Here is a 26,117-nt window from a genome sequence, read left to right as displayed (position 1 = left end):
GCAGTTATGAAAAAGCTGTTCCATGATATTTCATTCTGGTTCAACCGTCTTGTCCATTTGTTGGTATGTTTTGATCTCTGGAGGCTTTTTCCCTTGATCTGTCTCAACTGTTGGTTTCTACTTTGCACTCCTTTGATATTTCTTCGTTTTCTCTTCTGTCTACTTACCTTACCAGATCCATACTCCTGCTATAAGAGACACTGACAGCCCATCTTGCCAACAGAAGAACCATTTATGGGGTCTGCATTTTGTTGCTAAGTGCATGAAGTTACTTTTTTTTTGAGCCTGGTGGCCACTTCAACACACAAAAGTAAACCTCAACTTTGTTTGCTGGGGCTCTTCTCTTGCCACCATGCCCGGGCTGCCCTGGAGCTGCCTCTCTTTCCTCAGCCTGCTGGAGCCAGCAGAGATGAAGGCCTTTGATAAACCCCAGCCGCTCATGACTGTATCTGGATTTTGAGGGTAATTTAACATTTGAGTCCCTTATTATGGGAAATGACAGATTCTCTGTCGCTGGAAGCCTTAAAGAGAGGTTTTCTGGAACGTGCCCTCAGTGTCAGCTGGCTGCGAGGCAGGAATCTCTGTGTGGCATTCCTTGCTCTGACTTTTGCTAAAGAGCAGCCTGAATGATCGCAGCAATTCCTCTTCCTCTCCAAAAATCTTCCTACGAGATCCTGCACCACAAAAGTCAGTGGCAGCCTTGCCCTGACTTCGCATCCTTTGGCTGCTCAGGGCTTTCTTCACTTTCTTTGGAGTGACTACCCTTCGTTTTTTCCTCCTGCTGGGATAAGCAAGCTATATCTAAGAGAGAGAGAGACTAGAGGGGAGCCGAGCATCTCCTTTCTCTCATCATTAGAAACGTACACTTTTTAATAATGTAATCTCAATTAAAAACATACCAATTAAAATGAGCTTTTTAGCAGGTCTCTTGGGAGAGGGAGCCATAATTCACATTAAAACGTAAAGCTTCAGAAACAGGGAGAGCTAGGTGCACTGCAAGTGCCCAAATATTCAGTGATTTTAATTACAATGGAAACTTGATAAATTGCTTTGTGCCACAATCCATTATTAACAGCTTAATGAATATCACTGCTGCCTGCTTTAAACTGCTCCATGGTGAAAAGCATTGTCAGTATTTCAGTTGCGAACTCTGATTCTCAGTGTGTTTGTAACTTGGCCCTTTAAAAAGAGGAGGAGGGTAAAGTCTGCATGCTTGGCTTTGGGTCAGGGTAAGTTCTGCTGGCTTGCAGCATCCTGAGGGAGAGAAAGCAGAAAAGATGGACCTTCTGTCTTTCACCAGTACTGGGACTGGCCGGGGCTTAAATCTGCTCCTTGCACAATTTAGAGCGATGCCACAGCTGCTGTGTGCTGCCACAAGGTCTGGGCACACAAAGGGCCCCTGTGCTAACTGAGGGGTCCCCAGAGCATGGGGCTAGCCTTGCATGCCCTGTTCTTCTGCTCAATACCTGTTAGGCTGGAGGACTCTTAGGGGTGTTTGCTAGCTAGTAAGGGGAAGCAATAGTGTCAGAGCCCGCGAGTTTGTTTTGGAGTAAGCAAAATGTGGATCGGTACAAATTTCCAATTTTGAGCTAGCAAAAAGCTGGTTTGAGGTATGGCATTTGGCAAGTTCTTTCAGAGCATTGAAATGTAAACAGTGGTTGTGTGCTGAGCTTTGAACAGGGCCAAAACATTTATTTTTTCACTTGACACAGTTGTTATTATGGTTGTAATTGTGTTAATGTTAGGATCTCTAAGATATGTATTTATATATATATATATATTTACATGGATGTTTATACTAAACTGGTGCCTTTTCCCCGTTTTTCAAAGCAACTTAATTTTTCAAGCATAAATGTTATTATTAGGAATGCTATTATTCTAAATGCTAACAGCAGGTATAGTGGGCTTATAGTTGTGCCCCATTGAAGTGTGGGGATTTAAGCTGTAGCGATTTAAAGTGTCATGGTCTGGCTTCTATGAGATTTATTATTTATTGTGGGTGTTCTGTTTTCACTTTTCACTTGTGTGGTCTGACCAGGAGGTCATGATCCCTAAACTGGGGTCACTGGCAGGTGTTTGACCAGATCTTTTTGAGATGCGAGATAGATCTCAGAACAGAAAAGACTGGGAACTGCTCTTCTGATTGAGGGAAGTCACAGTTGAATATCTGGGATAAACATGGTTTGTCTGCATGTAATTAATGTTTCAGGTTTTGCTATTCTTATACTTGTTGTGTTTTTCTGGAAAACAACAAAAGCTTATTCACTTTCCCCATCTCAGAAATGGCAGTGTTACTCATAATGATATTAACTTGCACCCTGTGGCATTTTGCCAATTACAGAGAGCTCTCCTGGTTCATTATATCAATAATTACACATAGGGACTTTTTTTCCTTGTGAAAAATCTTTCATTGACAGAGGAGTAATGATGCCTGTAAGTTGCTTAAGTATTGCTCAGTCAGGAATCTGTAAGATATGGAAGATGTCCTCATATTTTCGGGGAAAAAGACGGCTGGTATTCTGGCATTCTGTTAATATTCATGTGTTTCTGAAGTTGTATTTTTTTTTTAGTGTGTGACTTTACAAAGCGTTCCAGACCACAGTGCTGCCTGCCTGTCATTTTTCATTTATCCCTGTACTGGCAGAGGACAAAGTGGCATGAAAATATATAAAATACCATCTAATTTTTCTTTTGTTCTTTCATTCATGCACACACGCTTCTTCTGTGTGTTTATCAGTGTGAGCAAAATGCCTATATTTGCAAGATAATGGATGTGTAAATATTAGAAAGTCAAACTGAAAACTCTCCGAAGGGAAGGAGAGCAGGGGAAGAATGCTTTCTGCTACTGAGGAGCCATCTATTGGATAAAGCTCATAACTGAACCGAGCATCCATGAAACTGCAGAGGATAACACAATTTATTATCGGTTACCAGGTAGCTGAAAATAATCCTTTCCTTCCCAATGCTGCTTTCACCCACTGCACCAGGAACCAGTACCCCTTTGTGCACAGAAGTGGAGATCCACATGTAGAGGAGATTTATGTACTATTGGTAAGGCCAGTTTAATGTAGCCAAAGATCCGGTATAAATCTTACTGTAGAGTGCAGGTGTGATCATGAATGGATAAACCAGCAGTGGGACTACCCACCAGCAGTGAAGAGCAGTTGCTCAGAAAGAAACAATAGTAAAGGCCAGTGTTTTGTTGGTTTTTTTTGATTGTTAATAAAGACCATAAATAACATTGTGCTTTTTTCTAACAGCGTGTATTGTTTATATCAGTCTAACAGTTACAATTAGTTCAGTTAAAAAAAAAATGACTCTTTTTTTGTTACCCAGAATTACTTAAGGCCTTCACAAAACTGAATAATGAGGTGTTCCTTCCCACAGAATGTATGCAATATGTATGTAATGTGATGCAGAAAGGGAGGATCTTGAACAAATCATAGGAAGAGATGGGGGAAAACAGGAGGTGTACAATAAAGTCCCAGGACAGCCCCCAGACATCTTAATGGCCCTTTGAAGTGAGTGGTGGGACTTTGCAAGCATGGTGAAGAGAGCACGTGGGGCAGGAAGAACAAAGAAACAATAATGATATTTCTGTGCATAATCTCGAATATCAGGCAACTGCTAAAACCAGAACTGGTTATTAATCAGAAATTAAATTTAAGTAAATACAATTATAATCTGTGGGGAAAAAAAAAAAAAAGACAGAGGGCTGCCTGCAACAGCAGCCTTTAGTCAGCAGTTTGAGTCAGTAGAGGGTCAAGCTGCTGGGTGTCAGGCACTTATCCTAAAACACTCCCTTCCTGCATCCTCCCTTCCTCCTGCAAATAGAGGAGGGGAGGAGTGTCAGATGGTTCACTAGGAGGCCAGATAAGCCCTGGGAGAGGATGTGTGCACAGTGTGCAGTGGAGTGGTCAGCTCTGGGCTGACTTGGAGTTAGTGCCAGTTCCACACACTGGCGTGCATGGGGGGGCCCTGGCCCAAGCTGTTCTCCTTCCTCAGTTACTTCTTCTCTTGCTCTATTTGCTCACTGTGTATTCTGATAACCTCACTCCTCCACCTCCAAGCAGCAAAACATTTGTGGGGCAGGAGAAGCTTAGCTACTGCACGTGCATATCCAATATTTACTGTTTGTACTGTGATAATGACAGGCGCTGTTACCAGAGTGTTGTTATACTGAATGTTTTTCAAATACAGAATAAGGAGGTTCCAGTCCAATGTCATTTGTGTCTTGCTCACCGTGATGCAGGCTGGGTGACACTCTCTTGCCATTGCATTTTGGGCTGTTTTCTGAGCTGTCCCCACATGTGCATGACACAGAAAGAACCATAGTGGTTACGCCGTTGTGCTGGGCACTGGACTGGGGCTGCCAACCAGCTGCCACAAAGTGCAGGGCACTCATTTGCCATAAAACTGAGTTTCAGGGAGAAATTTACTGTTTCTTGTAGACACCCAGCTCATTTTGCCCAGCCTGGTATTGAAAGGAAACCCCCCAATGTCACAGATGGCAGTCAGTTCATTAGGGGTGTTTTCTACTGTTTGTAAAAAGACCAGGCTGCAAGCAGTCTCTTGGTTTTATGCAGAACTACTGGAAGAATTTCCAGCTCTCCAGGCAAGCTATAGATTTCTCTGTGTGTCCACGTAATTAATGAAAGAATGAAATAGATATGTACCCTATTTTCTCTCTTCCGTGTTATTCACCACCACCCATATGTTATCAAAGTACGCCCAAAGTGACAGATTAATGAAAGGCTAAAAGTGTCATCTTCTCAGTAAGAACAGTTCCTGCTGTTTTCCTGTGTCTGTAGCTAAGCAGGAAAGACGTCAGATACTTTGCTCTGAATTACTTTGTGTGGCTTATTCATTCCATGGCAGGTCCATGGTATAATACTGTTTTATACTGTCTCCTCTGCCTGTTTCATTGGCTTCCTAAGGTTCCTCTGTGGGCTCCCCAGGTTGATCCCATGTACCATGACTGTTCATGGCTTTGCCAAGCCCCTGTGTTTGGGTATCACTTCCAGGAGGGAAGCCTCCAGGAGGGAATCATGGCTGAAAACGTGTCAGCAACAGAAGGTGGGGAGAGCAAAGACAATTAAAAAAAACAACAACCCAGAAATATATTATCTGGCTGATGTTTGAAATTGAGGTTATGTTTTAAAACTCTGGTATAACTCTAGGGTAGTGGGAAAAATGTGTGAGTGACTACATTCAGCGTCCTTAATTGTAATATCTCTTCATCCCTTCCCTCTTCAGCCAAGTCAGGCATCTAGCTAGGATCTCAGGCAAGAGGTCCACATGTTTAAGATTAAAAATAGCCTCCTTCTACATGAGCCACAAAGACCTATGTTCAGCTTGTCTCAACTAGAAGTATTTCTTTGCTCTCTCTTCATTACCAATGAGAACTGAAATTCAGATTTATTTTCATCCCTGGATTACGTAGCAATACAGTGAGAAGGCAGCAGTTGTCTTTCAAGACGTAAGCCCGTTAGTGCCACTTCTGGCAGCATAAGGAGAAAGTAGATGGGTCCCTGGCAAATTGTTCTTTATAAGAAATTCCCCACACTTTGCTTTCAGGTTAACTTAGGTTTGCCTGTGCCTCTGCAGATTAATAAAACTCTTAGTTTAACCTTGCTTTTTGGAGGTCAGAAGAGTCTGAATATCAGAATGAAGATGTAAACCAGCTGTGAAATTCTGTGTGTCCAAAACCCAAGTGAGGCTGCAGAGCCTCAAGCACCAGGTTTTGTTCCACTGCCTCAAAGCTCAGCTTGTATAATAGGAGCCAAAGAAGGTATTGTGATCTCTTTATACCAGAAAAGATGTTCCTACTTGTGCAAATTCCTCGAGGAAGAAAACAGCAGTACCTGAGCGCTCTTCTCCTTCACCTCTTGAATTGAGACACTACCAAGCGAAAATGGCTTTGTATTTTTCAGCAGTGTGATTTGTTGTTGTTGTTATCGGCATGCTTTGTTAGACCTACTGGAGTAACATATCTTATATATATGCAGACACACATACCTACAAGTTGTGGGGCTCCAGACATTACAGGTACAGCTGGGTGCCATCTCATGATCTGCAATGTATGCAGCGACTCACTGGAGGAAACCTCTCTCGATGAAAACAGTTCAGTGCCTGGGGAGGCTGTGGGAATCTGGAGCTTGGCTGAGTTTTTAAAAACAGGTTGGACAAACAGCTGTCAGAGCTGGTTTGGCTGATCCTGCCTTGTGGTGAGGGGATGGAGTAGATAAGTTGCTGAATTCCTTCCAGGCCTTTTTCCCTGATGCGATGGTGCTTTCTGCCTTAAACTCTTTGAGTCCGTAAATCTGTTTTCATCCTAGGTCTTAAAGGAGTTTCTGAGATCATCATTAGCTTTTCCTCATGGGGTTTTATAAGATTTGATGTGTGTTGTACCGATTTTACAGATGGAGAAGTTATAACTGTATTTTAAAAGCAAAAAGGGGAGTGCAGCTCTAAGCATCCTGGTTTCTCTGGTGGTCAGTGCCTTAACCACTAATTCATACTGGCCACTCTGTAGATTCAGTAGCCAACTCAGCCAATAAAACCTGTGTTATACTTGGATTTATACTTGCTCTTGGTCCCATGCAGGAGACATGTTTTACACTTTCCATGCTGAGGTGCTTTCGACAGTTTGCTGACACACCTGCCCCTTCTGGGGCCTGCTCAGCATTTCAGAGAGCATTTCTGTGATATTGTTGGAGGGACATTTCTTTTTTCTTTCAAGTAGAAAGCAAAGGCATTGGTGTGGCTTCTGACATCAAATACGGTGTCATTCAGTACTCATAGTGCTCTCTTACTGCAGTGAACTACAGCCAGAAACTCCCATAGGGGTTTAGAAATGGTAATGTATAAAAATATCAGAACAAGCCCAAACTTAACAAAACCTTCCAAGTCTGGGGTTTCACTACAAATGTTAAGATCAGTCCAGGCTGCTAAAGGTTGCTCCACTTTCCAAGTGGCACTCAGTGAGTATTTTTTTTTTGCTTTAAATTTATGCAGGTTTTTAATGTAAGTTATAGTGCTTTGTAAGACATGCCTGCCCTCAGACACTCAGCTCATTTACAATAAAAACATTGCAGTGGTTCCGCCAGCTGATGTTAACAAATGCAAACAAAACAGGTTTTTTCTGCCAGACTGAAAACCTCCCAGCCACTCTCGAAAAAGGGCAGGACCCTGCAGTTCATCAGTCTCCAGATCCTTCCAGGGCTGAGCATCATCCACAGGAGCATGATGCCCTCAGTCTTCAGGCACACAAATTTGAGGGCTGTCAGCTCTGGCCTCCCAGTTAATTCCAGCTTCTGGGTTCAAGCCCAAGGCAAAAGGAAGAGCTCTCAGAAAGGTTTTGGGGCATAGTATATTTGCAGAGAGATTGGCTTTTTTCATGATTTCACTGAGAAACCAAATGAAACCTGCTAGTGAAGTTGAGTGTGACCCTTTCAAAGCAGTTTGGCAAAATGATAGTTTTAGTGGGAATGCATTTTGTGTTTCAGTTTCAAGAGGATCTGGGTAGCTTCTGCAGTACTTTACTGATAACTTCAGGGTGATACCAGGGTTCTTACCTAAAAAGATCTTTGTCAAATCAAACTTATAAAAAGTGACCTGGAAATAAACTAATATAGCAGTGTTTTTATGAGTTTGTAGAAAGCTAAAATAATATTTCAGAGAGATGTGAGTTTTATACCAGTCAGATAAGGATTCTGAAGCTTAGCTTCTGCTTTTCTGAGCTGCCATCAGAGCATTTCAGAAAGGCTAGGAGGGTCTGCATAGCTTACTGTGTGTGGTATTGTATTAACAGCATCACATTTGTATGACTTTTGCACCACAGCGAGTGCTTTACAGAATACTAATCAATCACGTCTTCTAATTTGGTTTCTTACTTCATCTTTAACTTGCTTTTCATAGTTCTGGGCTCAAGATGGGAAACTGAACTATGAGAGTGGTACAAAATTTAACTATAGTTTGCAGAAAATCCAAGTTAAATTACAGTGTTAGGAACAAAAACTCCAACTGATATACATTTACTAGTTTTCCTTAAGTAATTTTTCATTTCACCTTGCATAGGAGTCACATGCCTCAATTTCTCTGTTGAAAACATAACCCAAGGGTCCCCTGGATCCCCAAATCAGCAGTGAACTTACCAAAAGGTTGGCCAGTATGTCAATCTTTGATATGAAAATGTGGTTCCCTGTTTAGGATGGGAAGAGCTGGAGACATCCCCTTCCCCCCAAGACCCATGTCTCCTGTGAGAAGAGTCACGAGAGTGATACCTTTCTCTTCTTTTGACAGCTGCAAAACTTAAAAGCAGTGACTTAAGGAGGGGTGATAGATACTGCCTGACCGGCCTTCCCCAGTATAGCACACATCTATTCTTCCAGTATATAGTGTATAGCTCGTTACGGTTCTGTGCAGAATGATTTCTCTGCATGGCCAGGTGATGCTTAAGGAGACTAATGAGAGAAATGATACAGCCCAGAACACTGGTGTCAGGAAATATATTGCAAGGTGTCTATCTCAGGGAAGCTGAAAGCAGGGCTTGTCTTATTATATATTTCAAAGGGGAAGTCTGTGTCACCACCAAGTTAGACATGTACCCTGTCCCATATTGCATTGAAATTACAATTTTTCTAATAGTATCTTTCCATTCGATTTTCATTTGCTTAATGATAAACTGTGTTGTACCAGAGCAAAACAAGAGTCTGTCTCACTGACACACCATTCTTTTGAAGCAGAAACTTTTTTTCTAATGCCATTGTAATGTAACTATGCAAGTGTCAGAGGACAGGATAGAGCCTATTATGGGCTTTTGCTTTTTGTAAGGAAAATCAAACAAATGTCCCTGATGGAAAAAGGAAGCCAGCAGCCATATGTGATGACCAGAGAATGTTTTTGTGCAGTGACACTGTCAGTACCTGGTTTGTTGTCAAACTGAACTGGCTTTTTTATTTTTTATTTTTTTTATTGCTGTCAACCTGAGTAGAGAAAAAAAAACGTGAATTTTCATGAGATACCTTTTTCTCATTTCCAGCACTTAACAATCCAATTATATTTGGTTTTATGCTAGTGTTTGCCTCTATTGCCATTGTTAGGTTTTTGAGTCAGAGTGATTTTTCTATCCTGATGGTGCGGAAGAAAAATATGTTTCATTATGACTGGTTATAACCCTGGAAATCTTTTCTCTCACTTGGGTTGATGACTATTTTTTATGTTGCATTCTATACTGATGCCTAAAGTGAAGTAGAATGAACCATAAGGAAGAGAATCTTTGCTAAAATATAGCTCCTTGAACGGTGTAGAATTTTCTTGAACAAAGCTTGTATCTTTCCAATTTTATGCTTTTTTCCTCCCACTATTGCTCAAGTAGTTTTTACAAATGAATGTGGTTTTTGTAAGGATTGTTTATGAAACCATTGTTCTTAGCAACCTGTGCTCACCTGTGAACAAATTGCATAGCACCGATAAGGTAGCTAGTGGTTTCTAGACTGGGTGACCTTACAAGCAGATTCTGTAACAAGACAAGCTTTTAAATTCCTAACCAAATATATTATGTGAGTAATAAAAAGAGCTCCTCAAAATGGCCACAGAGGCATTTCGGAGCACATTCTTGGGAATATTCACTTATGCTAGCATTCATTAAGTTTGCTTTCAGCAAAAATTCTCATGAATGAAATTTCATTCACTTGTCATTATGATTATGACTGTACTATCATGGCAATAACCAGATGCTCTGTATAGGACTGGGACCTGATTTTGTCTAAGGCTGGAGAAACATCTTCAAGGGTCTCCAGAGAATGTATTGTCTAAATGTAAGACCAGTCTCAGCTTACAGTTCATGACTGGGGACTGCAAATCCTTGGAGAGCAATGGATTTGTTTACAAGAAAATTCACACTTAGAGAAGGATGAATGCAGACCTACTCCAAATGTTATGCCATCTGAACAATATTATATTGCAGGGGTACAACTCCAACGAATATAGATGTAATTAGACTGTTAAAAAGGTAGTTTAGGTGATGACGACTAGTTGTATGAATAAAAGGGAATATCTCTACAGATGCAGTTCATTACTACACTAGACTATTTTATCCACACACTGATGAACACACTAACCCAAATATATGTACCAGAAAGCCCCCTGAAATGTTGGCCATGCCTAGGAGCTGGACTGTCTGTCGTATGGTTTGTGGATTCCTAGCTTGTTAATAAAGCCCCTCCTTGAAACGTTGCATGAAATTTTTAGCTGTGCATAGCAGAAGTATGCATGGAATCTTGTTTCCTCCAGTCTAAAGGAACATACATGAGTAGTGGCATGCTATCACTGGAGCAAAGTGGCCAGTTTGAATCTGGAAACTGTGCCTAAGTCTAGGCACAAGGATTTATTTTCAGAGCTGTAGCTTGTTCACAGAGCTCAATGGATATAATGCTGCTTTGTGTGCCTTCACTTCTTGGGAGGAAAAGCACGTATCCTGTGCCTTGAAGGTAATGCCATTTGTCCAATTTGTAGAGTCCTTCAGCATGTGATGACTAGCACTGGTTACTATCTGGATTATTAACTCTTAGGTGTAGCATGGTACAATATGCACTGTGGACATGGGTACAAGGTACATACTGTACACATGCAAAATGAAAAGTTCCTGTGGAGAGGAGGGAGGGAGCAGTTACAGGCACAATGTATTAATTCCTTGTATTACTCAGACCCCAAAATAACCAAGTCCAAACAGTTTGTTGGCAGCAGAGAAAAGCACAAGACTAAATGTTTCTCCTCTTTTGTTGTCTCACTGCTCTTTTCCCACATCATGTCGAAAAAAAAATCTGATTTAAGTCCTCTGACATTTGTAATTAATTACTCCTTCCTTACTTTTATCTTGTTTGCCTGTCCTTTACTCTGGCTTTCCCATTTCTTCTTCATCTCTCATCAGATCCAAGAAATCATTGAAATGATTCCTTTTTAATAGATAAATAGCTTTACAGCATTTTTCTTTTTCTTTTGAAGAAAGACTTAGCCCTTTCTTTTGTCCATCCCAGTGCACAAGTTATCATGTTCTGGCACTGCAGTCACTTCTAAGTCCTTGAGCTATCATGTATTCTGTTGGTATTTGAGGAATTGAAAATCAATCACATAGTCTTATGGCTTAGGTTCAGCACAATTCTATTATGCCCACTCCCAAAAGTCAATTCAAACCTTTTGGGTTATATTTCAAAGCCTAATCAAGCTTGCTGTCCAGGCTGGTTTGGAGTCAACTCGTTCTTATCCATAGGTCTGTTTATTAGAGTTTTTCTGTCAGAAACTAGTGCAAAAGAAAACAGTTTTCATAACAGTAGAATCATTCAGTGGACATTCTGCAAAGACAAGTCACCCAAACAGGTTTTTGTAGTAGAGGAATGCTTACTGTTGTAAAGCATTTCTGCAAATACTTAAAGAAAATTTAAAAAAAAAAAAAAAGCTGCGTTGATGTGCATTGATACAAGAATATTTACATCTGTACTTTCTCATTAAAAGCACTGTTTATTGAGATCAGTTTGTAGTCCTGTCTTATGAAATTGGTACATAAATTATTGTAGATGCAAACATAAACCTAGGTGACCTTTCAGACTTTGGACCATGTGAACAAATGGGTATGGTGCCTCCAAACAAATGGGCCAAAAAGGTGATGGCATTTCCAGGGGGTTTATAGAAGTCTCTTTTTTCAATGAAAGGTTGGTGGCCATTCTGTGGGAGCTGAGCAGGCAGTATAAACAAAAACAAGAGCAAACAGCTCTTTCCTTCCACCCCACATGGGAAAAGGCACCACTCTGTTTCTCATTCTCTGTGCTTCTTCTCATCCTGTATTCTGCAGAGACGCAGAGATTTTCTCCAGTGGATGCTCGACTCCCGCAACTCAGCTGACTCCTTGGCAGCTGGATGTTTTGATATGATCAGTCCAGCCACCACTTCCGGCCAGAATGAGGTGCCTCCTGCTGGCAAGACCCCATCTGAAAAGGTTCAGAAGACATTAACGGAGGATGAGATAGCAGGCCAAGCTTTTCTCTTCCTGATTGCTGGGTACGAGACTACCACTAGCACCCTGTCCTTTGCCACGTACTTGCTAGCCACCAACCCAGAGTGCCAGGAGAAGGTGCTTCAGGAGATAGATGAATTCTCAGCAAAGCACGTGAGTACAATGCACTGGTGTGGACGGAGCAAGGCAATGTGGATATCATGCCAGTACGGCACCTGAATGACCCCTGTTTGCCTCATTTGTATACACATCTTTTATTAACATATTATCAATATTTTGCATGTCATTACTTTAGTTTTCCTCATTTTTAAGTGAAGGAAAAAGAGGGGAAAGTTGTCTTCTCAAGAGTCGGGCTATGTGTTGCTTTGAAAAGAATAGCATTCCACCTTTGCTGATGGTATGTCTTCTGGTTTTCTGTCAGACTGGCTTATGAGAGAGAGTACCTATGTAAAATAGAGATTTTTTTTCAGGTAAAAATTCAAAATTGTTCTATATTAGGGGGTTCTTTTTGTGCTTTTACTTATTTATTATTGTGAAACTGTTAAATGATGTCACTAGAGCATCTGAAGAGATGACTTGGGAACTTTGTGTCACGATGGAAGTTTAACCTTTACAAAACATTTTACTATGTTGAAATAAACCAGCTGTGGGTGGATTCTAAAACTATACATTTTTATATTTTCCTGTTTTCCAGATACTTTTGTTCCTTTTGTGGTAAATTTTATTTATTGATCTTTGTAAGGACACAAAAAGAGTTACTATTAATCATAAACGTCAATGTCTTGCTTTAAATATTCATATTTTATCTTTTCCTTTAGCAGCAGAATATGTGTACACTTTTAAAAAAATCACAAATATCTAATTATCTTATACTGGCTTTGAATGGTTTCTCCTTCTCTTTCTGTATTTATCAAGGATGTTCATATTTTCTGTAGTCCTGTTTTCCAGTATTTTGTGCATCTAGTGGACAATGTTGCAGCCATTCTTCTGCCTTACACTCTCTGCACAGGTTGTTAGTTAAGAGAATTCAGATTGATTGGCTTTACCATCTTTTTGGTGAACTCTTTTATAATGGATTAAGAGACTAACATGAGAAAAATGAAACAAGGATGAGTGCCTTGCAGGATTTTAGCTACTGGATTTGCATACAGAAACCCTTAATGATACAGTTTTGGGAGTTTCATATTTTCCATGCATTCCATGCACTGCGCTGTACTTACAGAAATAGAAAAGTGTTGCATGATTATCTGTTTGGTTGGTAATACAAAGTAAGTTCTTGATTATGCAAGAGCATGCCCATTCAAAAGCTACTGTTTCCCTCCTTTTGCTTGGGTAAGCATAGAAGCCAGGATTTGTGTACACAGAAAACATGTTTTGTCTTGCATGAAGATGTTTTGAAAGTGGTGGTTCTCCATCAAAGATTCCTTTTGCTCTGAGGATGCAGATATTCAACAGCAGAGAGGTTACTACTGAATGATCTATCCATAGAGCTTTTCCCCACTGCATGCTTGATATATCTCTGGTAGGAGTTAATACAATGAAACCATTGATGTGCTATGTTCTAACTTACAAGACTTGGTTTATATTCTTAGATTATTAGCTCTACAACACTCAACCTGAAGTATATTTACTTGTTTCATTCAAATACAGACCTAATTATGCCCTCATGTCCAGTTCAGTTGACTTCCTTTAGGCTTGCAAAGCTGTGAAGGTGCAACCTGGCCTGAAGTAAATGCAGTTTACTGGTTAATGCTGATGGTAGAATTGCACATAGAAATTCCTGTTATGTAGCCCCAAGAACAATATGTTTTATCTCTTCTCCAATTCTTGAAAACTGTCAGCTGAAGAAACTAAAGTGAAACTGCTGGGAGAGATGTCTAAATATGATAGGTACATGATGTCCTTCCTATGCGTGGTCCGTAGATGAGTAGAAGAATTAGTATACTTTTCCACGTAAGTGCATGGAAAGCTGACGAGCTATATTTGCCCTGCAAGCTGTCATTAACTGACTATTTGCAGACATTTTGTATAAGGAGACCATCTACATGGCTACATCTGCATTAACAAGTAGTGTGCTCTCGTAGACCCAGATTCAGTCAGGCATAGCTGGCAGCAAGGACTATTGGGTGCACACTGTACACATCTCAGGAGAGTTTATTTTGGGTTAGTTCTAGTTTGTCCTGTGTACCAAAAGCCCTTTAGCTGTTGGAATGATCCTGTGGTTTAGCCGTCATTAAAGGAACCCTGGCTGTGCCCTTGGAGACTGCAGTGAGAACCAGTGCAAGAGACTTGCTTGTATTTGTGCTCCTGATCCAAGCTGGAACACTAACCTGTCCCTACATTGCATGTGGTCCATCTGAGCTGTCACTCATTGTTATTAGTATTTCAATAATAATCCAATTCAAATGGGTAACACTTGACTCTCTCGATTTTCTGACAGAAATGTTTGGCTAATAATTTCAGCCTTGCAGCATCTAGGAGACATTGTGGAGCTACGAATAATTGTGACAGAGAAGTTAAAACTTGATGTAGAGAGATGGCACTCAAATGAGTGATTTTTTTTTTCCGGTCTGCACTGCACCACAGTCTCATCCCAAACCATGCTGTTCCATGCCATGTATTGATTGGAAGCAGTTTTAAATCACTTCCCCGTACTTTCCTAATTTTCAGATTTAGCTGAGAATGTATGTGGCTGTATGGCCAAGGAGAAGAGGGAGAGAAGGATAAATATTCATGTGCTGTCTTTTATACCAGGAAATTCATGGTTCTAATCTATGTAGCCCCTTTCTTCAAAATATTTCTTTTTATAAACAGTTTATGATTTGAGGGGGGACAATGCACTGTTCAAGAAGCCTATTCCAGAATAAAGAAAAGGCAGCAGCTCAGTCCCCTCAGTGACTGTAATTAACTACATTTAGCCCAGAAAAGAAGATCTATGCGGACAGTCTGCAAGTTACGGGAGCAGAAGCTATTTTAAAACAGGGAATATATAGATGCTACGTTCATTTGTCATGCAAGGGAGAGGGAGGGAGGGGGAATAGCAGCTACAGGCTCACAGTTCGTTATCAAGTCAGTTGCTAAGAAATTTGATTAGGTTGTAGTCTGTGCTCAGCACATCAGCTTTGCTCTTATCAAAGTGCTTTGCAATTTTCCAAAAGGGTTTTAGAAGGCCAAAACATGGAGAATGGTACAGCCAAGTTGTTTTGACAGGTGACGGAAGACTGCTTTGATTTGCAGATATGCAAGTGTTAAACACAGTACCCTCTCCATCCAAATTTATACTCAGGTAATTATAACGACTAAATGCTCTCCACCATGTGCCCCTTCCTTCCTCCAGCCATTTCAGTTGCCTCATGCAGCATGTTTTATTGCCCTAATTTGTGGTTGTAGAGCTGCGGTCTGATTTTACAGCAGCTGCTGCGTGTCGTCCTGGGGATGGCTGTACTTTGGTGGTAGACAGAGTGATTTATGTGTAGATAGATCTAGTTTATACGCTAATTTACTAAAGTTTATAAAGACATGTGGGAGCCATCTGAGTAAAGGTGCTATAAATGACAGGCTCAGTTCCAGTTTTTCTGACACACCAGCCAAAAACTTAAAGCATGGTGACTCTGCCACAGCCTGAAGAAGAGCAAGGTCAGCACATCTGGGCATATGCAGTTGTTTGGTGGCTCTGGGTTTCATGCTTGAGGATACCCCTGAGTTTGCTCTGATCTCATCTGTCTTGCTTGCCTAGTGGTTACCTTAGCAGAGCAGGGCAGCATGAGCAGGAAGGAGAAAGCTGATGCCCTGCTGTGTTGGACCCCTGTGCTAGCATGGTTCAAGCTGCTGCAGTGTGGAGCAGGAGCAGTAGGTTGGGTGCTGGAAGCAGGCTGGCGCCAGTGCTGTGCTGGGAGCTGGGAGCCTGGTGGAGAGGCAGGTCCAACTGGCCATATCGTACCGATCTCCTGTGTCCTGCCACAGGAGATTTAATAAAATTATAATATAATAAATAATTATTTTATTTTATTTTACCTCCAAACCTTCCTCATCCATTTGTTAGAAGGTGTTTTTAGGTCTTTTCTTGGCTGATGATGTCTCTTTCCCTGGAAATGAGGAGAGGCACCTGGCCCATTTCAGAGTCTGTGGACCAGGCAAGCAGGAGAAACCTCTACTTTCAGCTATTGTGGAGGCCAGTAAACACATGGTATTACCCTCCACACCCCAGCCTGGATCTTTGGGATGTAGGGAGGGACAGCGCAGTGCTTTTCACCATCTCTGTGGAAGGACAGACACAAAGCACTGTGTGACTGCTGTTACCACGCACCACATCTTCCCTTGGAGGTGATGTAACAGGCACAGTCTTGGAGGGCTCACAAGTACCTGGAACATGTTGCTGGTATGGGAAGTGATTAGTTATTCTTGCAGTCATGTTAAGGTGTGTGTGGAGGCAGCGTGTTTCAGGTGCTGTGCACTGATTTAGGAGATCAGGAGCCTTGCTACTAACTTCTTATTGAGCCATCTGTTGGGCTGTTTGTTTCAACTCTATCTGTACAAGGGGCACAGTGTTTCTAAACACCAGTGAAAAGTACCGAGGAGAGGTAGAGATTCTTGTTTAAAGTGTGTATTATTAAATATCTAGCTTTCCATATAGCTCTTTCCATATATATTAAAACTGGTTCTGATTAGTATGTGATTATTTTAGCAGTAGTAATTTCTATTTGTTAGTCCCAGTGTCTGCTCCAATTGCATTGGGAAAGATGAGTTTAAGCATAATTTCTCTGACAAATAGACTGAAATTAAAATCATAGCAACTGACATGACTTGGTCCTCTTCCTGAATCCTTTAGGGGTGTAGTACGTGCCCCGTGAAAGGACATCCACTGAAGATAAGATGGAAGTATTTGCTGCAAGCTTGTTGCTGAGTGTGCATCTTGCTTTGATACTGTGAAGGTAAAGATTGAATAAAGAAGATGAAAAGAGAGTTAAATATGAGCCAGTGGGGGCAAGACACCTACACGTGTATTTGCATGAAAGAATGTGACTTTCTGCAGAGACCAGAGGTTTGGTTCCAGGACAGCAGAGAGTTGCAATACGTTTGGTATTCATGCAGGTACGATGGTATACATGAGTTGAGAAACTGGCTTTTAGTTTGTATATACCAATAAAAGAAGACGGAAAAACAAACAAACTGGTTGCTATTTCAAGGACCAGATTATTTTATAGGGTTTGTGGCTGACCATCCCAGAACTGTTAGTGGCCATATGATTGTGAAAGAGATGTTTTTATCCACATTAACCAGGTGTGAAGGAATACACCCGTGGTCTTCACCCTCTCCATTTCAGTCAAAAAGGATCCCTGTGCGAGCTGTTAAAGAGCCCTTCAGAAGGCATGTACTTCACAAACAGGCTTTGCACTTGTGGCTGATTATTTGGTTGTAAAAACAAGCTGCTTTTTACTTATTTTGGTGTATGTGTGCTTAGCAAAAGCACAGCGAGCTTGCAGCAGACATTCCTTTTGGACAGATGGACGCTTCCTTCTGAGCCCCACTGCATCCTGGGCTGCTCTGCCTGCTCACAGTCTTGCACAGGGGAGAGAAAAATTGCTTCAGCTTCCATGTTGGGGATTCCCTTTAAATGAGGTCTCTTTCCCACCTCTTTTCCCATTTTAGCATTTTAATGTCTCCATTCCTCCCTCTTTCCTCCCTTTTCTCAAGCCTGAGTCATTCACAATTTTAAATTAGTACCTTTTTTTTTTTGGCTTTACGGGACTACACAATTTTAGAAAGAACAAGTAATGGCACAAAATAACTGCAAAAACATAAGTGATCAAGTTAACTTCTCATAAGAAGTTATTTGTTGCCCTTGGGTGAAATGTGGTAAGTGGCTGTGTATGTGCTCCTAATCTGTTGCAAAGTAAACAGATCAGGTTAAACCACCAAAATGAGGTCATTATTTTCTTGAGGTATTGAAAGCAAGAAAAGTTTGAGGAAGGCAAAAGAGATGTAAGAATGAAGTTCTGTGCCTCCGTGTAATGAAGAAATGCATACTTGACAGTGCCAGGCGTAGACAAATCTGAATTTTTATCTCAGATTCAGAAATAATTTAACTTCTTGTTCTCAGTAAGAGACAGCTGTGTCTTGCGTTAACTTATGGGAAGACCTGGTGCTTACGAGTTTTGTTTGTTAGGTCATACCTACACAAACCTTTAGGTATTACCTAAAGCACCATGTGAAACGGTTGTATTAAAGGCTTAGTGCTGGTTACAGACCCTTGCTCAAATATGTGAGAAATATTTTGCTGCACCAATATGCAAGGCTGCAGTGGCTCTGTGCTAGTCAGGAGAGCTCCAGAGAGGCTCAGGGGGAACAGACTCGCTCCTCCTTGCTGCTAATGCCCAGGAATACCTTCAGCTGCCCCAGCAAAGGCGAAGGGGCGAGCAGGAGTCAGGAGGAGTAAAAAAGAAAATAACTGTAAATAAATTAAAGGGCAACTATTAAGGTAAAATGTTAATTGAAGACTACAAGACCAGCAGGGTTTTCCCCTCTATTTTTAAAATGCTGTGTGCAGCTCTTACTTATGAATTATACAAGAGCTGCAGAGATCCCATCTTGGGTTAGAGGGCACTGCCATGGACTTTCCTTTGAGCTTTCTTGAGTCTCAAAGAACAGAGAAGCATGGCAGGCCCCTGCCTTTGCTGTGCCATGACTTTAGGACAAGCAGTGTGAGGAGGAGTTGCTGCACACCTTGTCATGTCAGGCATTTATAGAGGATTGTAAAAACTCCAGAACACTGTTGCACATGTGATAGGAAGAGGGACAAAGACAAGCAGAACAGGAATATGCCCAGTCTACGGATAAGGGTAGGAATGCATGGTTTGTTCAAAGTCCGTATCAGAGCCATAGATTTAACTGATCATTGAAGTTGGGGCCCTAGCAGGTTTTTCTTACAATCTCTGGTAACCGTTGATTCATGAGACTTAGAAACATCAGTGTGTGGAGGAACGAAGAGCAGAATAAGTCCCAATATGACTACTCCATCCAGTTTCCTATTAACACTAGTGTAGCTATTCAGCGCTGGAGTGACTTATACTGATGTTTTCACCACTGGCAAGAGTCCATAATTTTTAAGAACACTTCAAAGTCCTGAGATACTCTCTCACTATTTAAATGAAGACTTGGAGGTTCTTCTTTAATGGAAAGAAATATTCCTATTCTCTTAAATATTCGCTTTTCTATTGCTCTATGACACAGGAATATTTTCAATATGTCTAATTGAAAATGTCGACTGGACTATATTTAAATTGCATTTCCTGCTTGTCAATAATATTGAATGATGCCAGCCCACAGCCATCACAATCCATTGTTTCATTTATGAAAAGGTACAGCTTAATTCCATTATAACTGCTGTGTGTGGTCAGTTGTGACTGGACTGGGTTGAACTGGATTGATACATAAGCCCCTCCTCTGTGATTTACAGCTATAAACTGTGCTGTAATTTATCAAATGGACTGGGTGTGGGCAGTGGCTCATCTGGGGTAACTTGGCTCATCATCATTGTCTTGAGTGCAGTCACACTATCTTACTCTGGTTTATGATTCTCTTCATCACATCGAGGAGCTCCTTCACTGATCTCCCTGCAGTCTAACAGATATGTCACACTGTAAAGGAGAGTGTGCATTTTCAGAATTTTCCCTTCCCATAAAATGCCCAGAGAGCAGTGAGAGGTAGCACCATTTTCATGGTGTCACTGTGCCTGATTGAGTACTTTATATTTTTAAGCTGTTTATGCAAAGAATCTCCTTGGTAGCACAGACTGCTTTCTCTGAGCATTAGTGAAAATGAGAGGTGAAAGTCAGAGAGATGGCACTGTCAGGGAATTACCCACAATTTGCATGAATTTGGTGCCTTTCATGCAGTGTCTCAAGGCACTGTGCTCTCAGAAGCTGGCAACTACAGAGACTAAGCTCCACTAAGCAAATATTGCTGACGGTGGAGGCTTGCATTTATCAAGGGAGCATGAATTGTAAGTAGTTTGCAAAAAAATTCCACAGAAGAGAGTCACTGCTACACATGCATACACATGTACACACACAAAACATACAGAAATAGTAAGCACAAGCAATGTTTTATCATGTTGCTGTTTATTCTGTTCCAGGAAATGACCCTCTTTAATTTCTTTATTTGTGTAAGGAAATGTTGCAGGGCCTCACAGTCTTCACAAGTGTCAGCTGTCAGCAATCAGTTTTGTTGTTAACAAACAAAAACATGCTTTTAAAAGTGTAGGGACTGAATGCTGTTGGGTTATATTGCTGCAGTTCTTCACACAATTGCTTGATGTCTGAAATCAGTTAATTAATCAGTCAAGCTCACCTCTTGGACACCCACTTTGACACAAGCTTGCTCCCAGACTCAAATGCTGAGGGGAAGCACCCAGGGAGAAAGCTCAGGCTCAGTGTGCCCCCCTGTGCAATCCTTAGCAAGTATTGCTTTGCATGGGTTGCCATCTGTCCCAGGTACCTTCACAGTGCCTGCCAGAGAAGTTGTCCTGGGAGCTTTCCTGGACCCCGTTGCCGCTCCTGCTGTGGTTTGTAGGCACCACCATTGTCCTTTGGCAGAATTCTGGGCAAACAGGAGCGTGTCCAGCCAGCAGACACGTGAGGGCATTTATTTTTGCTATGCATTAGTAGTTCTCACGTGGTAGCTACAGATCTCTGCTCTCCACAGGTACCTCTTTAAAAGATAAGTACCTCCTCAAGATTCAGGTTATTTATAATATGGAAAGAGTTGAGCCAGTCAGCTGGTAAGTTTGGGTGTGTTTTAGAAATGCTTTGGCTTTGCTTTCTTGAAAAGTCTACTCTTAGCTTATAAGAACAAAGCCAGTGTTTTAAACCCCAGTGGTATCTTGGCATTGTCCTTCCTTGACTTTTCCAAGAACCCTACTGAAAAGACAACCTGGGTATGAAAAAATAAATAAATAAATTTATTTTCTGGGGAAATCCTTCTGACAGCTGAGAACTGGTGATTCTATATGGCCAGGAATTAGGTGCTGTCGAGACTATATTAATGTGCCCATATTTCAAGGAATTTTATTTATTTTTTGACATTATAGGATTCTTTTCCTCCTCTCTTCAACAAACTAATACATATATATATATTTTTTCCATTTGTTCAGTTCAAGCTTATCAGTCTCTTGCCCATGAAGTCTAATTTATCTTTTGCTTGCAATGTCACATGTTGCTCAGTAACTCTACCTTATTGCTATTCTTGAGCAGAACTGAGTCTCAGGTAATGTATGCTAGACAGATACTCATTTTCACCCCTGAATTTTCCTGGTATTTTGCCATTCTCATAATAATTGACCCACTGTCTTTGCTGCAGGGTTCATGTTAAGGAATAAATTTTTTTAGTGACATGGGACATTTAATGGTGAACATCTTAATGATGCAGTACTTTGAATGCGATTAAACAGATTTTAAAGAACAAGTAAAGGGAAGGATGCATCTTCCCCATTTCTGTTTCCCCCCCTCCTCCCTATCTGAGGCTTTTTTGGAGGAAAGAGCGTATTTGGTTTTAATCTAAGGAAAAATATGACTGCTGAGTAAGAAACTGGTTACAGTTTTCTTCAAATTTGTATCCCAGCTGCTCCCGAATACCACTGTGGGCATTATATAGCAATCATCGTGCTGCCCACAGGGACAGAGAAAGCCATATTCACACCAACATCAGTGTTTAATCAGTGCTAACTACCATTATCAGTATTGTCTTTTTAGCTGCAGGTAGGTAACATTATTTGCAGAGTAGAGCGTAGTTCCGGGTAGAATTAGTAGATCAAATTTTGCACTGGGCAGTTGAGCCTTGCAGAAGTGAATAAGGAGATAAGCCCAAAGCATAGTTAATAGCATCCCTGCCATGTCTTTGAGACAGACATACTCTTATCAGTCTTGCCAGAGGGGGTATGTGTGGCAGAAAGAGAGGTGTACACTGTGTGACTTCTCAGGAATGGGGATGCCCTTCAAAGGTGCAGTTGCTTGATCTTTTGATGGCAGTCTATCTAGCAATTAGGAGATTTATGTGTGTGAAGTAGGGAAAGTACAGAAAGGTGTTTAGACACATACATCGATTTTTGTGGGAGTTAGGCAGCAAAAAGTTTTCCAAAAGGTATGTGCTGCTGGACTCTAAGTACCTAGCAATGAAAGGGAGGACAGCCAACTGCAGGTACAACATCAGATGCAAGAAACTGGAGAAACTAAACCATCTGGTCTCACTGAATTTACAAATGAGAGAGGGTGACCTTGGATATTTGTGTCAGGACCCCACGCTGTATCTCAGCATTAACAGCCAGTATCATTCATCAGGCAGGAACTTGTCTCCTGGGGAATTTTAAACACTAAACTAAACAAAAAGCATTTCCAAGCTCTTTATTAGTGAGCATCCAGTTGGAATTAGATCTTCCATGTCCCCAGGTTAACAGGCAGGTTCTTCAGGTAAAGAATACCTTGGTCCAGCCCCAGCATCTTCATCTGCTGCAGAGATCACCACTGAATTTTCTATTTCTGAGATGCTTTCAAGACTCAGGGATAAAATCTTACTTTAAAAATACTGCTCAGGACAATCGTGACTCTTGAGATCTGTGAAAACAAGTAGCACTTTCATGGTAAGGACTTTTCATGGGCAGAGGAAGAGAGGAGAGGAAAGGTATTGCTGAGCAGCTCATAAACCAAAAATGACTAACAAGTCATGTGTGTGCACACATGCCTGCATATGAGAGAAGGAGGGAGAAGATGAATCATGGTTGAAGAAAAGAAGGTCTTTCATCTGAAAGTTCAACACAGATTCCTGAATTGTACATATTATATGTGTAAGGTGTGAAAGCTGAGCTGAGGAGAACACATGCCTAATTTGTTAAGAAACGGCAAAACCCCAGCAGCAACCACGATGAAATTAAACTAGTATTCAACATATTCATAGCTTAAAAATGATCTTAGCTTGTATGAATGTGAGATCAAAATGGAATTTTTCCCGCAGGTATGTACATAAATTAGGTAGCATTAATAGGAAGTAACCAGTCCATTTATTTGTCAATAAGCATTCAAAGTGAAGGCTGAATGAGCCTGTGCCAGAAGGAATGGAAACTAGTTTGCATTTCATGATTATGTAAAGCAGTTCTTGGTAGGATGAACTTCTTGTGACCTCCTCTACTTTTTTTCCCCCCCTTCTCCTACCATCCTGGCAGCACATATATATTTAAATAATTTCCATTCCTAACAATGTGTTTGTATGTTACTTTTAATTAGCATGAGATGGCTTTTGTATTGTTTGTCATGTTTATTTTTATATTTCCCTTTTAATGTGGAATGAAAGAAAAGGTGGTATTTCTGGGTGTTCCCTTGCTCTAAAAATGTAGTGGTTTTCCAGTGATATGAGGAAATGCTTCCCTGCTTAACCAGATATGAAGACTGGTGCAGAGGGAGTAGTCAGGAAGATGCAAATAAAAGTAGGAAACTCGTTCTATTTGAGGACTTTTCATACCAGTTGATAGGTTTTACTGTCTCAGAGTATTGAATTCCACCAATTTTTTTTTACTGGTATTGCAAACAAATATAATGCCCGACTTTCAAAAGAGAGAATAAAGGTCTGTTCCAAAATCAAATCCTCTACAGCAACTTCAAACTTCTAATTCAGTATAAATAGTCATGTTTTGAATGTTTTGATCACTGCCCCAAAATACCTTCTGTGGAAGTGGGCTGCTCAGAAGTAGAACATGACTGCTATAGGAGCAGATGAGATAGGTGGTCAGATCCTTGGTCAGTGGAGAGAGAATTTTTGTACCCTAAAACCTGTATAGACTGAATACCTGTATAAACTGAATGACAGTGTAAACTGAACTGATGGTTTCTAGCTAAGTTGTAGTGGATAAATAAATGTTTGAATGAAGACTCGTTTAATATCTGGTACCAGATCCTGTCATTTCCTTCATCAGGTTTCAGATGTAGTGAGACTGAAAACTCAGTTGATTTCTCAGTCCTTGGAATTATCCTTCCTGGCTGCCACTGAGGCACGGTGCATTAGGACATGTTGAGGACACTGCATTAGGACAAGCAGAATTCATTGTTTCTTACTGTTATGCCACTGCTTTCCACCTGTATGAAACCTGTGCTTTCATAATTCAATAGAATATTCATATTGTTTTCAAAATAAAACATCTTGCTTTTGTGTGCGTCTGAAATAAAAATTTAACTTCAGAGTAGTTTCTGTTAATAAGTGGGAGAAAAAAATACGTAGTTTTTTGTTGTTGTTGTTGTTTGGTTTTTTTTTTGTTTTTTTGCTTGTTTGTTTATTTAATGCTTAGCACACCTTCCGGTCAAAAGGAGAAATGGGTTAAAATGATTTTGACCTTGTGGTGCAATAGAAATTTGAATAAGCTTTAACATCTTTCTCAATACTCAGACTTTAAATCTAAAAGAGAAAATTGAGAAGAACTGGAGAATTTCTGAGCATTGGGCAATTATCTGCAGCCCGTTACTGCTGTCATTGATCTAAATGAAGGAATAAGGAAGTAACAAGATGTCAGAAAGTCATTGTATCATGAGCTGGAACAAACCACTTCTAAGAGCTCCTGCTTTTTGGAATTTGTTTTCAAGACACATCAAGTTTATATGCACTCAGGATACAATATGAAGAAGGTTTTGTGCAGTCAGGAATGAAGATTTAATAGCCTGATAAGTAGAGAAGCTTATAGATAATTTCAAGGTGTTAATCTAACCTTGCTGTGCCTTTAATCTTTTGGCGTTCTGGAGAATGTAAAAAACAAAAGCTGACTGTTGTAATATCACAGAGTAGTCATGGAGAAAAAATTTCTTCCAGCAGAGCAGCTTTTAAATAAATTATTACTTTCTTTTTCCATGATGGGGAAAAATAACTGTAAAATGGATTTAAAGGAAAGTGAATTTACTAAGTGTCCTGCATCTTTCTTTTTCACTAATTAGTAACAGTCAAGCGCTCTTGTTCTGCAGATAGTGACTACAAAGGAAAGGATAAAGAACTTGGGAAAGACTCTAGAGCTGAAATAATTAGGCAGTTTATCATTTAGGGTAATTGGACTTGTGCAAAGCAGTGTTATTTACCGCTGGTTTCCATTTCTTCTAACTGGGTGTGAAAAATACGGCTACATTGATTGGGAAATGCTCTTGGTGCTTTTTCCAATATGCATTGTGCCAGAGACTTTCAGTTCAAAGTGTGGTGTTCCTCCCAGTGATTTCTTTTCCCTCAGTGATCTTCAGAAGCAGCGTTCAGCTTCTAAAACCTCAAACTGAAATTAGATTAAAGTGCCCAATATGGGGTCAGAAATGGGAGGGAAAGAGAGACGGGTTTCCACCAGGGAATTTTCACTTAACAAATGAAAGCCTTTGCTTTGTTTCAAAGGAAAAATTGCCAAGTGGAGGCACATCTTAATCACATCGGTAGCCAGCTGAGATGTTTATGCTAATTTCCAAAGGTATGTAAGTATAGGAATCAGGGGGTCCAAAACTCCTGCCTCTGTGATGTGAAAAACATGCATTTAAGCACCACTGGCAGATAGCTCTGATGTTGTTTCAGTTTAAGGGAGAAGTGGGGGATCAGTCGTGAAGGCTTTACTTGAATTTCACCTCACAGCTTGCTGGCAGTATGAATGCCCCTTCCCTTTGATAACCGGCAAATTCTGGGCATTTAGAGTGCCACTGGGTTCAGCCTTGCCAGAGGCTGAGTTTTCCCTTCAATCTTTAAGGTACAAGGCACAGCTACCGCTTTGCACTGCATCAAATCAATGCGCTCTCCCAGCTTTCTACTATTGCCCTCTGTTCGTGAAGATTTTGTCTTCACAAGCAGCTTTGTTTGTGATGGATGCTCCAGAAATGCCCAAAGTTTCTGAATTTCACCCACAAAAACATCTGGTACATGATGCAAACCCGGTGCTAAATTTCCACCAGGCCTCAGGGGTGGCCCAGGATGTCACATTGAGCTCCGTGGTGCTGGCACCCAAGTGCTCAGGTATGTGTCCCCAACCTTTGGGTAGAGGAGGCGAAGTAGTAGGAGAAATTGTTATTTAAAAGTGATTTTGCTCTACCCACCTGGTAGAAAGCAGCCA

At 40.8% G+C, this 26,117-nt stretch overlaps 1 protein-coding gene across 3 annotated transcripts in view; it reads left to right on the top strand.

Annotated features, from left to right (window-relative positions):
* The window catches only part of TBXAS1 (thromboxane A synthase 1), a 243,915-nt gene that overhangs the window by 161,415 nt on the left and 56,383 nt on the right, over positions 1–26,117 (top strand). For all 3 annotated transcript variants that reach the window (XM_040544945.1, XM_040544946.1, XM_040544948.1), the window contains one exon: positions 11,852–12,166. In XM_040544945.1, coding sequence (XP_040400879.1) covers positions 11,852–12,166 — 315 coding nt within the window. The remainder of the gene's footprint in view (positions 1–11,851; positions 12,167–26,117) is intronic.

This window comes from Cygnus olor, chromosome 1, assembly GCF_009769625.2.
Source record: "Cygnus olor isolate bCygOlo1 chromosome 1, bCygOlo1.pri.v2, whole genome shotgun sequence".
Lineage (NCBI taxonomy): Eukaryota > Metazoa > Chordata > Aves > Anseriformes > Anatidae > Cygnus > Cygnus olor.
Note: the sequence above shows the minus strand (reverse complement) of the source record. Positions and strands in the feature narration are given on the sequence as shown.